The sequence below is a fragment of the Aethalodelphis obliquidens genome, unplaced genomic scaffold (genome assembly GCF_003676395.1).
Source record: "Aethalodelphis obliquidens isolate GAN/ISIS:26980383/991018 unplaced genomic scaffold, ASM367639v1 scaffold5, whole genome shotgun sequence".
In the NCBI taxonomy this organism is placed as follows: domain Eukaryota; kingdom Metazoa; phylum Chordata; class Mammalia; order Artiodactyla; family Delphinidae; genus Aethalodelphis; species Aethalodelphis obliquidens.
In genome coordinates, this window is record NW_020837949.1 from 35,871,764 (window position 1) to 35,882,918 (window position 11,155).

Consider the following 11,155-nt stretch of genomic DNA (forward strand, 5'->3'; position numbering starts at 1 on the left):
CTCTAATGTAACAGTCTCAGTTATGAATGTCCTATTACTGATGGGAAATACTGATTAACTCTGGGTTGGCCTTTTTTAATTGTGAAGCTCCAATAAAATGTCTCCACTCACTTGGCTTGGTTCAATTGCTAATGAGGAAGTCTGGGTTGTATGAACTTCCTGACACAAATCAGTGACTACAAAATCTTGATGTCAGCCTATCATGCCTTCTCTGATTGATACCAGAAGTGCCTTCCTTCAGGGCCTACCAATGCCTCACTTCTAACAGTTATAAAATAAGCAGAAGTCACTTCTTCATTCTTCTCTGAAACCACTTTTCAGTAACAATTGACTTGTGAAATTTTGCCCTCCACCACTCAGACAAGTGTCTAAAGTAAGGTTCTTTGTCTCTGAGTATCATCGGCTACCAGTGATCTCTGTTTCAGTGAAGGATAGTGTAAGCTTAGGCTCTTCCGAATTGAAAGACTACATTTTGGATCTGATAACACTAGACACTTAATGCCAAAAGAGGAACTATATAAAAGCCTGCAGAAGCATTCAGACAGCTTGGGCGGGGCAACGTCAGGGGAGATGGAATGTGGCACTGCTTCAGAAGAGCTGTGGTTCACGTTGCTATCAGAGATGTTCACAGGCAGAACTTGTAGCTAGCAGACGCTTGGCACAGAAGAAGCTGCTCATCTCCCTAGTACTGCTAAGGAAATGATCATCTCTTTTAGAAGAGGGAACTACACATGTACAACATGGCAGTCATTGTCCTGGTCAGTGATCTGGACAAAACATCTAAATCTGAGTTATAGCTAAGAAATAACAGTTCATTAAGATGGTTTGCAAGAACGTCAGAAATCAAAAAGCAGCTTCAGGTCAAAGGAGTGGAGGAGATCATTATATTCACTGTATCCCAGAAATTAATCCCTGCCTCTACATTACTTAATACTAGTAAACCCTGAGTTGACATTTCCAGTTACAGTATACAATATAAACTAATGAAAACCAATTATATGACTCTTGACTTATAAGTCAAAGACAAACTTTAAAAGAAACAAACATGATTTTTTGAAGCTATCTGGGAAAATAGAGTTCCTTCATCCATGAGTATAAGCAAATTAGTTCTAAGTAGGGGTTGTAAGAATAATGTTTATCCTCTTCAAACAGTGGACCTTACTGAAGCCAAGGAGGTAAGGTAAAAATCTTGGTACCATGTTCAACACAGTGCCATCTCTCAGGGGTAATACAAAAGTATTTCCTTCTGTCCTGCAAGCTCTGCAATTAAGTATCCCATAACAATCTATCAAGAGTAATACATTCCTCTGAGCCTACAGTCTCAGTTATTATAATTCCCTCTTAGCAAATCTTCTAATGCTGTCATTTCCTTTGCTGCAATTTATAGAAAAAGCAGTGCAGAGTTATAGACTAGCTGTTGTAATTAGAATTCAAAAGGAATTAAGAGTCTTTGTTTGTTTGCTGGGTTTTCTTGGGGTGGCCACAGAGTTCATTCCAGCTGACTGATTTCTTGGAGCTATTCACCCGTATCTAGACCCTCCTAATCACATTTTCAAAACCCTTTGGACCTAACATGATGAATCAATGATGTGACAATAACTGAATGGAGAATATATTTTAAACATAAACGTAACCATCAGTAGGTATGAAATAAATAGTAAAATCCCATCAAGGCAACAAAGGGACAGCTTTTGAGTACCAGGGGAGTTTTACAGTCAGCTCCCAACCCAAAGCCTAGGAAGCCTAAAATGCCTCTGTATCCAGGGAGTTCCACAGACATTTTCTATTTACCATGTTTGTCTGCAGAAGAGCATATTCACAATGGAGAGAAGCCACATCCTGAAGACCCCATATATTTCATGGATTTGTTTAACAGAAAATAGTAACAACAGTTAATATTTAATGAGAGCTTACTATATGCTAGCCACTAATTCTGGAAATTAACTCATTTAATCCTCATAATATACATATGAAGCAAGTACTATTATACCCCATTTTATAGATGGATAAGCTGAGTCTTAGAAAAGCTTACCAACTTGTCTATTGTCATACAGTTAGTAAGCAGCAGGGCCAGAATTCTAACCAACTGGTCTAACCCCAAAGACCCTAACTCTTAATCAGTAACCAGGGGAACAGACCTACAAATAAGAGGGAATTGATAAGTACTGAGCTCTGGTAACTTTTTGGTCACTTTAGAAACATTTCATTTAATCCTCACACAGCATATTTTATAAAAGGAAAGTAAGTTTCAGAGAGATTAACTACTCAAATCCATAAAACTAGCAAGGGAAAAAGCTAATATTCCATATACTACATCACAGCACCTCTCCACAGCTTAAAGACTAAATGGCAGAAATAAAAGCAGAAATCTCACCTCAATTTGCATATCGGTGCTGTTATAAGAAAGTGACCGAGATGTCCCTGGTGGTCCAGTGGTTAAGACTCCGCAATCCCAACGCAGGGGGCCTGGGTTCGATCCCTGGTCAGGGAACTAGATCCCGATGACGCAACTAATACCCGGCGCAGCCAAATGAATAAATAAATAATTCTTTAAAAAAGTGACCAGTGGAAACTGTCTGGCAAGGATGCTGATAGGACACAGAAGAAAATCTGTAGTTAACAACAAAATCAGCATAACCAATGAAGAAAGAATCTAAAACATTAGAGCACTGCAGTGTTGATGTTGGGGTGTGTGTGTGTGTGTGTGTGCGTGTGTATGTACTGTTTCATTGTTTTCAACTACTCTTTTTATTTTCTTGATGAAATCTTGAGTAGTTCTCAACTAGGGACAGTATCTTACCAAAGACTATCTGGCAATACATGAGGGCAGTTGATTGTCTTCACGATTAGGGGATTCTACTGGCATTTAGCAGGCAGGGGCTAAAGATGCTAAATATCCTGCAATATTATGTCGGCACAACAAAGCACTGTCTCACTAAAAATGCCAGTATTGCTCGTCCAACATTAGAAAGTACTTAAAGAAACCATTCAGGTATTGCTAAGAAAAAAAATACACCATCCAGATGGGCTTAATCAATATTTGCACCCCAAGTGGACAGAGGAAGTAAATAGGGGCCATTATAGACAGGTTTCTGAACAAAGTAGTTCCTGTTTTAGGTACTACTGTGTCTTATACATACATAGACATAAAGCCTTGCTATTAATATTATGGAGAAAATATGTGAGACCTAAATTTTGAATAAAGACTCAAAATAATCTCAGTCGAAATACCTTATGGTTTAGCCTAAAAGCAGACTTCCTACTTATAAGGTAGTTTCTACTACGAACAGTGTAACAGTGACTAAACATTAATCAACAAAATTTGATTCAATAAAAATATGAATCAGTAAAAACACAAAATTGGCATGCTTAAGAAACAGCAAAAAGATGAGTGTGATTGGAATGAGCATGAGTGAGTAGTAGGCTGATGTCAGAAAGGCAGGCAGAGGCCAGAATGTGTAGGGTGTTGTAAGTCTTGATAAGGAGCATAGACTTCTGCTTATTGTGATGGAACTGGAGAGCTTTAAGCAAGGAATAAATGATCTGACTTTTTTTCTAATTTTTGAATTTAATTTTATTTTTTTTTATACTGCAGGTTCTTATTAGTCATCCATTTTATACACATCAGTGTATACATGTCAATCCCAATCGCCCAATTCATCACACCACCCCCCCACCCCACCCCCCGCCGCTCTGCCCCCTTGGTGTCTGATTTATTTTTAAATCACTAGTTAGGGTAGTAAGAAGAGAACACTGAGAACTAGAATACCATTCTACTTGGAAACTAGGGTTGTAATAAGGCAGACAAAAGCATATACATCAACACCTTTGTTAAGTTGCCTGATGAGGGTAGATGCTGGTTAGGAAAAGTTAACCAATTTTATTTTGAAACTACACGGGCCCAAAACATCTCTGCACAAACTTCTGCCACTCTTTTTCAGATAGGCCAGGTCATCATGATCTCTTAACATAATAAAGAAAAAGCATTTTATCATCAGCAGACCTTCAAACTTAAAAGTAACCCATTATCTTCAACACTGACACCCCCAGAAACAAGTCTGTAATAATACTAAATTTACTGTGGTCTCTGCTGACTTCAGCAAACTGAATAAACATATAGGGAAAAATTAAATCCCCAAATTGTTCACACTAGAATGCAAAAGAGTATTTTTAAAGAGCTGCTATTTCAAATATAACTGATTAGAAAGGTACAAAACCAGAAGTAGCACAAGGCAAATGAGTCAAAGACAGAACTTGTTAAAATAATCAAGTTTAGAGAAGCAATGCTGACATTACTGTGTAATTTTCCATAGACTTCCAATTTGCAAGACACCTTGCTTTGGTTTATTTGGCACTGCTTTGTCTCTCAAGAAATCCTGCTGGCACATTTATTTATTCAAATAATTGTTATTAACCAACATTTCTGAGCACCTGCTGTGTGTGTGTTAGAAGCTAGGAATGTAAAGCTTTGCTGTCAGTCCAGAGAGATTAGTAAAGTGTCAGAAAAAAGATGGACAACAATAAAAAAATTACGTGCCAATTATGGGCACTGAACTGAAATATACCTGCTGTGTCTCAGAGTCCTAGGGGGACTTTCAGACAGGGCAAGTGACTTCACCCCTAACCCACATCATTAATAACTGATCATTTCCAGGGTACCAAAAAAGTCCTCTAGTCAGTAAATGAGAGTTCAGAAGACTGGGTGATTAGAAAGGTTTAATAAGGACTTCGTAGATTAAATTAGACTTCAAGAAAGCCTTTCAGAAAGGGCTAAGACTTACATATGCAAATAATTTATCCTTATGACTTAAAAGTATTAATTTACAACTTTCCATAAATATTTGGGGATACATAGGGTGGGTATCATAAACATATGAGTGAGAAGAAATCTCTAAAGCGTACCATACACTGCACTCCTGAAGTAATAGGGAAACAGAACTCTAGAACCTGAATCCGAGACCCTCTTATACTGCTTAACCTGTTTTTCCTCAAACGGCCTGTTTTTCCCTACAGATGTTTCTGACATTTTCCAAAACGTCTTATTAAACATGTTTTCCACCATTGCTTAAGAGTTAACAAATATCATAAGGCACATTTGGAAAATGGTGTCAGGGGATTCCCTCCTTCAAAAATGTTACAAGCCGCTAGGTTAAATGCATCTGAAACAGATGGCTCTGCTCGGGTGATTTCTTCCGGCTGCTGTGTCTGCATTTCAGTCAAAGAAAAGGACGTAACTTCTTGTGTCTTGAAACCTTGAACAGGGTGAAAAAAAACACTTGCTGTCATTTTTTTTACCTTTTTGTGTGGGTGCCAGCTTCCGTACAACTACACTAAACTACTTCACCAGTGACAGGTTCGGCCACGTGAAGCCCCGGGAGCTCGCTCCTCAGCGTCTCCGGTAGAGCGTGACCATCTTCCCGCAACCAGTTACAAGGGAGCGCGCCGGTGCATCCTGTGAGTTGTCGTCACAGGGGATTGTGGGAAGTGTAGTTTAGAGACTCCGCCCTGCTCGCCATTCCTGTAATGGCTGCTTCCTGGAAGGTAATGTACGAACTTGTCCCCGAAGGCTACTTAGATTGCCCAGGGTATTTGTAAAACAGGCGGCAGATTTGCACGTTGCCGGGCCAAAGCAGGGATTCTTTTTAAAGTCCTACTATCAAGTCCTCAAACGAACTTGTTTTTTTGGTTTTGGGTTTTTTTTTTAGCTTTTCCTTTATAGGCTAACTGACCAACTTTTAAATCTAGTTCCCCTGCTTGAACAAACTTGTCGTTAGTTATTACCCATTCTTCTCCCTTACGTACAACCTCACCGCTCTGCACTGACTCTAGCTGCTGCTTTAAAATAATAATTAATAATGTGCGATTTTTTAAATCCTGCTACGCCCCTCTGATAATAGGTGCTGTCACGTGGAGCTTAGCCTTAGCATCCTGAACTGGTAGAATTAAAAAAAAAACGCTTTCTTTGGTAAGTCTTACTATTTCCCCCACGACTTCACAGAGTTATATGTGGTTTGACTTTGCCAGACTTGTTTGCATTTCCTGGATGGGAGCGACCCTAAGAAAATATAATTTTCATTCACTAGGATAGTTTCCAAGTTAGTATCTTGTGCCTCTTCTGTCTTTTCTTATTCTACTGTTCAATTTCTGTTTTGTTGATTCACACGGTGTTGGCGTTATAGAGTGGGGAAAAATTGCTGGAGTAGGGGAATTATCATGAGAAGGGGCGATTAGCCTCAAATGACCATCTTTAAGTACCATTTACTTCCCTCAGTTTCTTCCACCATAAAATGAGGAGATGGGTCTGAATATAATTTATAAAGTCTCTGATTTAAAAGGTTGTATGAACTGTTGTCATGTATTCATACTGTCATTTGAAAAGGTAGGAATTTTTAATGGTTCCTTTTTGTTTCCATGTTTTAATTTCTAGGAACTTTCAGCCTTTAAGAACCAGTCACCTCAAGATCTCGACATCATGATCTCAGTTTCAACACAACTGTTCCTAGTTCTCTTTTCATTGCTTCTGGTGCTGCCTGTTGTGGAAGCAGTAGAAGCCGGAGATGCAATCGCTCTCTTGTTAGGTGTGGTTCTCAGCATTACAGGCATTTGTGCTTGTTTGGGGGTATATGCACGAAAGAGAAATGGACAGATGTGACTTTGAAGGGCCTCCTGAATCAAACCTTGCCCTGAAAACCTTTGTGCTATTGAGGTTTAGAACTGAGTTTTGGTGTCTGAAAGTTCTCAAGAAACAGTAAATACGGTAGCTTCATAGTCTTGGTTATTTCCCTATAAATAGGAACAAACTGATATGTTAAATGGAAAACAAAACGTTTTCTTCACAACAAATAATGCACTGAAAAATGCCGTCTGTAATTTGCATTTGCTAGTTAGAAAGAAGGTCAAAGAAGTGAGATGGCTGAACTCTGCATAAGTAATATTTCATAATTTCAGAATTCTCAATAATAATAAGAAAACTCTTGCCCAGAATCCTAGGAAATTGCCACTGTTTAGTTATAATCACTGCCTCCTGCATCACTGAGGAGTCTTTTCTCCATATTTTTAATGCATTTTTGTTTTGTTATCTCCCAAGTTAATATTGTACCTAGATATTAAATACAGTTGGTCAAAAAATTAAAACTTATCTCTTTGTGGGGGAAAAAGTTTAGAAAATGTATTCGATGTATCTAACGTTGAAATGGAGAAAAGATTTAATGTAAAAAAATACTTTATATTGACACTGAAATGGAGAAAAGATTTAACGTTTAACAAAAACAAAAAAATCTTTATAAACTGCTAACATCTCCATGGTGAGAAGTACTATATTAAATATAAACCCATTATGTAAGTTACTGTGTGGTGTTTATTTCAGACTGCTTTTATCTTTGTGTGAACTTTTTATAAAGTAAGTGGAGAAGAGTAGGATGCCTTACCTTAACTGATCACACTAGCTTGTAGAGATACAATCAGTGAAAAAATGAGAAATGGGCAGCATCAAGGGAGGGGAGAGGCCTCTGGTAGAGAATCCACAGATGCAGAAGGAAAATGTAATGGCCTATACTGATTTACACACAAGCCAGATGAGGCGTAATCTCCCTGACCTTGCTACTTAAGGTGTCCTCACACTAGCAGCATCACCTTAGGACTTGTTAGATCTGCAGAATCTCAGGTCCCACCCAGACCAATTGGATCAGAACTTTTGTTTCAAGAACCCAGGATAATTTATATGCACATTCAAGTTTAAGAAGATTGCTCTAACTTGTTTGAGCCCAAGGATCACCCAAAGCACTTGATAAAAACTGTTAGATTCTCAGGTTCCTCTCCTGGTTGCACTGTAGTAATTGTAGGTTGGGGTCTGGAATTCTATGTTTAACAAGGGTCTCCAGTGATTCCTTTGATTGTGTAGATGCAGCCAGCATAGAATTGTATGAGTAAATCAAACTACTATAGGGTCTTAATGAAAGCAGGTAGTCAAATTTTTTCCTAAAATAATGCATTATCCCATCTCTAGCTCTCCAGGTAACACTGGGAGCCTTAATTTTGATCAGAAAACAGGCAGCAGCAATCTAAAATCCTTAATGTGCATTTCTCCAGGTGTGAGCAGACCTGGATTTCATGAGGGATTTGGTAGAGGGTACAGAGAGTGAGGGACAGCCACACTGTAGACACAGAAACCACATGGATCTGTTTTTGTTATACTTGTTTTTTCACCAAAGAAAACACTAATAGTTTTTTATTCTGATAAATTGGCTGTTATACATTGTGTAATCAATAGAATTTTTTTAATTTTTATTGGAGTTTAGTTGCTTTATAATAGAACTTTTTTACATGTTTTTTTTTGAAAGATGGAAAAAGGAATGCAGATTGCGGGCCAGTTTGTCCTATCTCATAAAATACCAGCCTATTGGTACTGATGTAGAGAGGCTGCTCCTGCTTCCTTGTATGTCTGAACTTTTTGATTGGCATTGGGAGAAATCATACCTAAAGTACATTTTTTTAAAAAACAGGAAAGCCTGTTTTTGTTTTTACTGGAGGCTCAGGTAGCACATGACAGTTCATAAAATGGCTTCAGGGGTAGGGGAAATCTAAAGTACATTTTGAATCACGGTGCACTGTTTATTTAGCCACCTATAGGTAATATTTTTTTAATGTTCAAAATAAGACTACAAGCAAACATTCTTTGATAAACCTGTATTTCCACAAGTGCCTAGAAGAAATCAGAAAACTGCCATTTTCCTATTTTCTCCTTAAAAGTAGAGAATTATGAGGTGGCTTTCAGGAATTTTGATGTATATGATGGGGAATACCTTCTCTGTTTTTAGCTCTTTTCTATCTAGGTTGGATTATATAGTTTTGCCTGAAAAGAGCAGAAACTCTTAATGGTGGCTCTTAACGTTTTGGGAGCCACCAGCTCCTTTGAGACTCTGATGAAAGCTATGGTCCTTTCCCTAGAAAAATGCACATACATGTTGGCATTTTTTTAGATTAATTTCAGGGAGTTCGCAGAACTGAAGCCCATCCAGAAATCCCAAATTACAAACTTCTGCCCTTTTATTTCCTTTTTTTGAGGTTCTTTCCAATTCTGAAATTCCTTGATTTGCTCTGAGGGATAATACCCACTGTGGAGCAATTACAGGAAGAATGGGATTAGCAAATGTCCCCTGGGTGCCCAGCATAATTTGCAGATAACTAGTAAATGCTCTGTACATGTTAGCTTGGTTGAGTCTGGTTAAAAAGAAGACTAATAGCCAAAATCAACAAGGGAAGCGCTGGTAACCAGCCTATTCCTCCAATGCCAAAAATCAGTGCGTTTCCTGTCATTTCTCTCTGGCTGCTTTCAAGATATTTTTTCTCTGTTCTTAGTTTTCAGAAAGTGATCTGTGGTATGTCTTGGCATAAATATCTTTGGGTTTATCCTGTTTGGGATTTGCTCAGCTCGAACCTACAGGTTTGTTGTGTCTTTTTCCCAAATTTAGGTAATTTTCAGCCATTATTTTTTCAAATACTCTTTCAACCACATCTACTTCTTTCCTTCTGGGACTCTGTCTGCCTTATCACTGCCAGACAGAGGTAAAAGTCCAGAGGGAACCTCATTACTGTTCCCTATGTGCCCTCCTCTGACCCTGCAGGTGGGGTGCCTTGTGGCTACTGGGTGGGAGTAGGAGTTCAGACTCCGCATGTGTTCTCCACTGGCCCATGGCCATGTCTAAGCACATTGGCATTTCTGGGTTGCCACCTCGTCCAGTACCTAGTCAGAGATCTATGAGGCAAAAAGAAAATCTAGAGAATTCACCACCGTGTCTTCTGGTCCTGAGGCCCCTAGCCAGTCTGCCTTCTTTCTACCTTTCAGAATCTTATGTTTGTTTTATAAATAATATCCAGGATTTTTAGCTGTATTTAGTGGGAGAAATAGGAAAAAAGATGTCTACTCCATCCTCCTGGAAGCACAAGTCTCCTCAGTGTGTATTTAAAGAGTGGAGGGATTAAAGCACCAGGTAAATGATCGATTCAAGGAATTTTACTCACAGACCTTTGTCCTAGGATCGCTCACATCTACCCTCCCGTTTTCACCCATCCAATAATATATTGTTTATTCCTGTCTCTTACCCAATAAGTCAATCAAGAATGCAGGAGTGCAGATGAAGTTTAAAAAATGAACTGTATCCATATTTTGTCTCAGCATTGAGAGTGCAATGGCAGCTTTTTGAAAAACTATCAAATGTACCACCTGTGAAGGAGCCAGCCAGGCCCAGGAAATCTCAGAAGCTACACATCCCATGTACCTTAACCCTCTTAGGCTTTCTAAGCTCTGCAGAAGCTTGTCAAATGCCATTTCCAACCTTGAGTGTAGGAAAAGTGATGTAGCTATATAGCCTGCAGCACATAATGAAGGGAGAATTTTCTGCATAGGAACCAAACCATCTCCCTCCCAGAGATACATATCAGCCTCTTTGATGGTATCACAATAGTGATTAAGAGCCCAAGCTCTGGAATCCAATAGATCTAGACAGATAACCAGATTCCATCACTTAAAATGTGATCTTAGACAGGTCACTTAATCTCTTGTAAATTTCTGTCTCCCTATCTGTTAAATGGGGAAAATAATAGTACGTGCCTCATAGATGGGTGAGGAATACATAAAATAATGACTGTGAAAGACTTGGCATGCTGGATGTTATTATAATTGGTATTTGGAGATATCTTCTAGACACAAGGGGAGAAAAACCTACTAGCATCAATTTTGTATTTATATATAAAGAAGACATCTTTAGAAAGTTATGTAAACAAATCTCTTATTAAACAGTTCATTATATTTTAATTTTGACATTTTCTTTGTCTGTTTTCTTTATTATAGTTTTCCCCTCATCATTCTAGGCTTACAAATTGCTAAAACTCAAAGACATCTGTGAAGAAAAGAAAATTTGGCTTCCCTAAGTTTCCTCAAGCCTTTTCTGTACCTGAGTCTCCTGAGGAAAAGAAACAGGAAAAAAAGAAAGAAAATAATTGAATCTGTTTTAGTAATTCCTAACGCGCTCAACCATGGGTCTTTACTAAATGACATAATGAAAGCTTAGCAGCAACTGCCCAGGTCATTTAAGGAGATGCAAGGAATTTGCTTCTCTCTGTTCAGGAAAATAGAAGATCTGGTCCATATTCCACT

The 11,155-nt window shown here is 38.5% G+C and overlaps 1 protein-coding gene and 1 long non-coding RNA gene across 2 annotated transcripts in view; one reads left to right on the forward strand and one right to left on the reverse strand.

Annotated features, from left to right (window-relative positions):
• The window catches only part of LOC113618198 (uncharacterized), a 632,034-nt gene extending 626,623 nt beyond the window's left edge, over positions 1–5,411 (reverse strand). Inside the window, exon 1 of the long non-coding RNA XR_003431920.1 lies at positions 5,296–5,411. This is a non-coding gene — a long non-coding RNA (uncharacterized LOC113618198). The remainder of the gene's footprint in view (positions 1–5,295) is intronic.
• A 111-nt stretch (positions 5,412–5,522) lies between these two features.
• SMIM30 (small integral membrane protein 30) lies at positions 5,523–10,813 on the forward strand. The gene is made up of 3 exons (XM_027102142.1): positions 5,523–5,541; positions 5,898–5,965; positions 6,428–10,813. Exon 3 carries the CDS (start codon positions 6,473–6,475, stop codon positions 6,650–6,652), a length of 180 nt encoding a protein of 59 aa, XP_026957943.1. The 5' UTR covers positions 5,523–5,541; positions 5,898–5,965; positions 6,428–6,472; the 3' UTR covers positions 6,653–10,813.
• Positions 10,814–11,155: the final 342 nt, after the last annotated feature.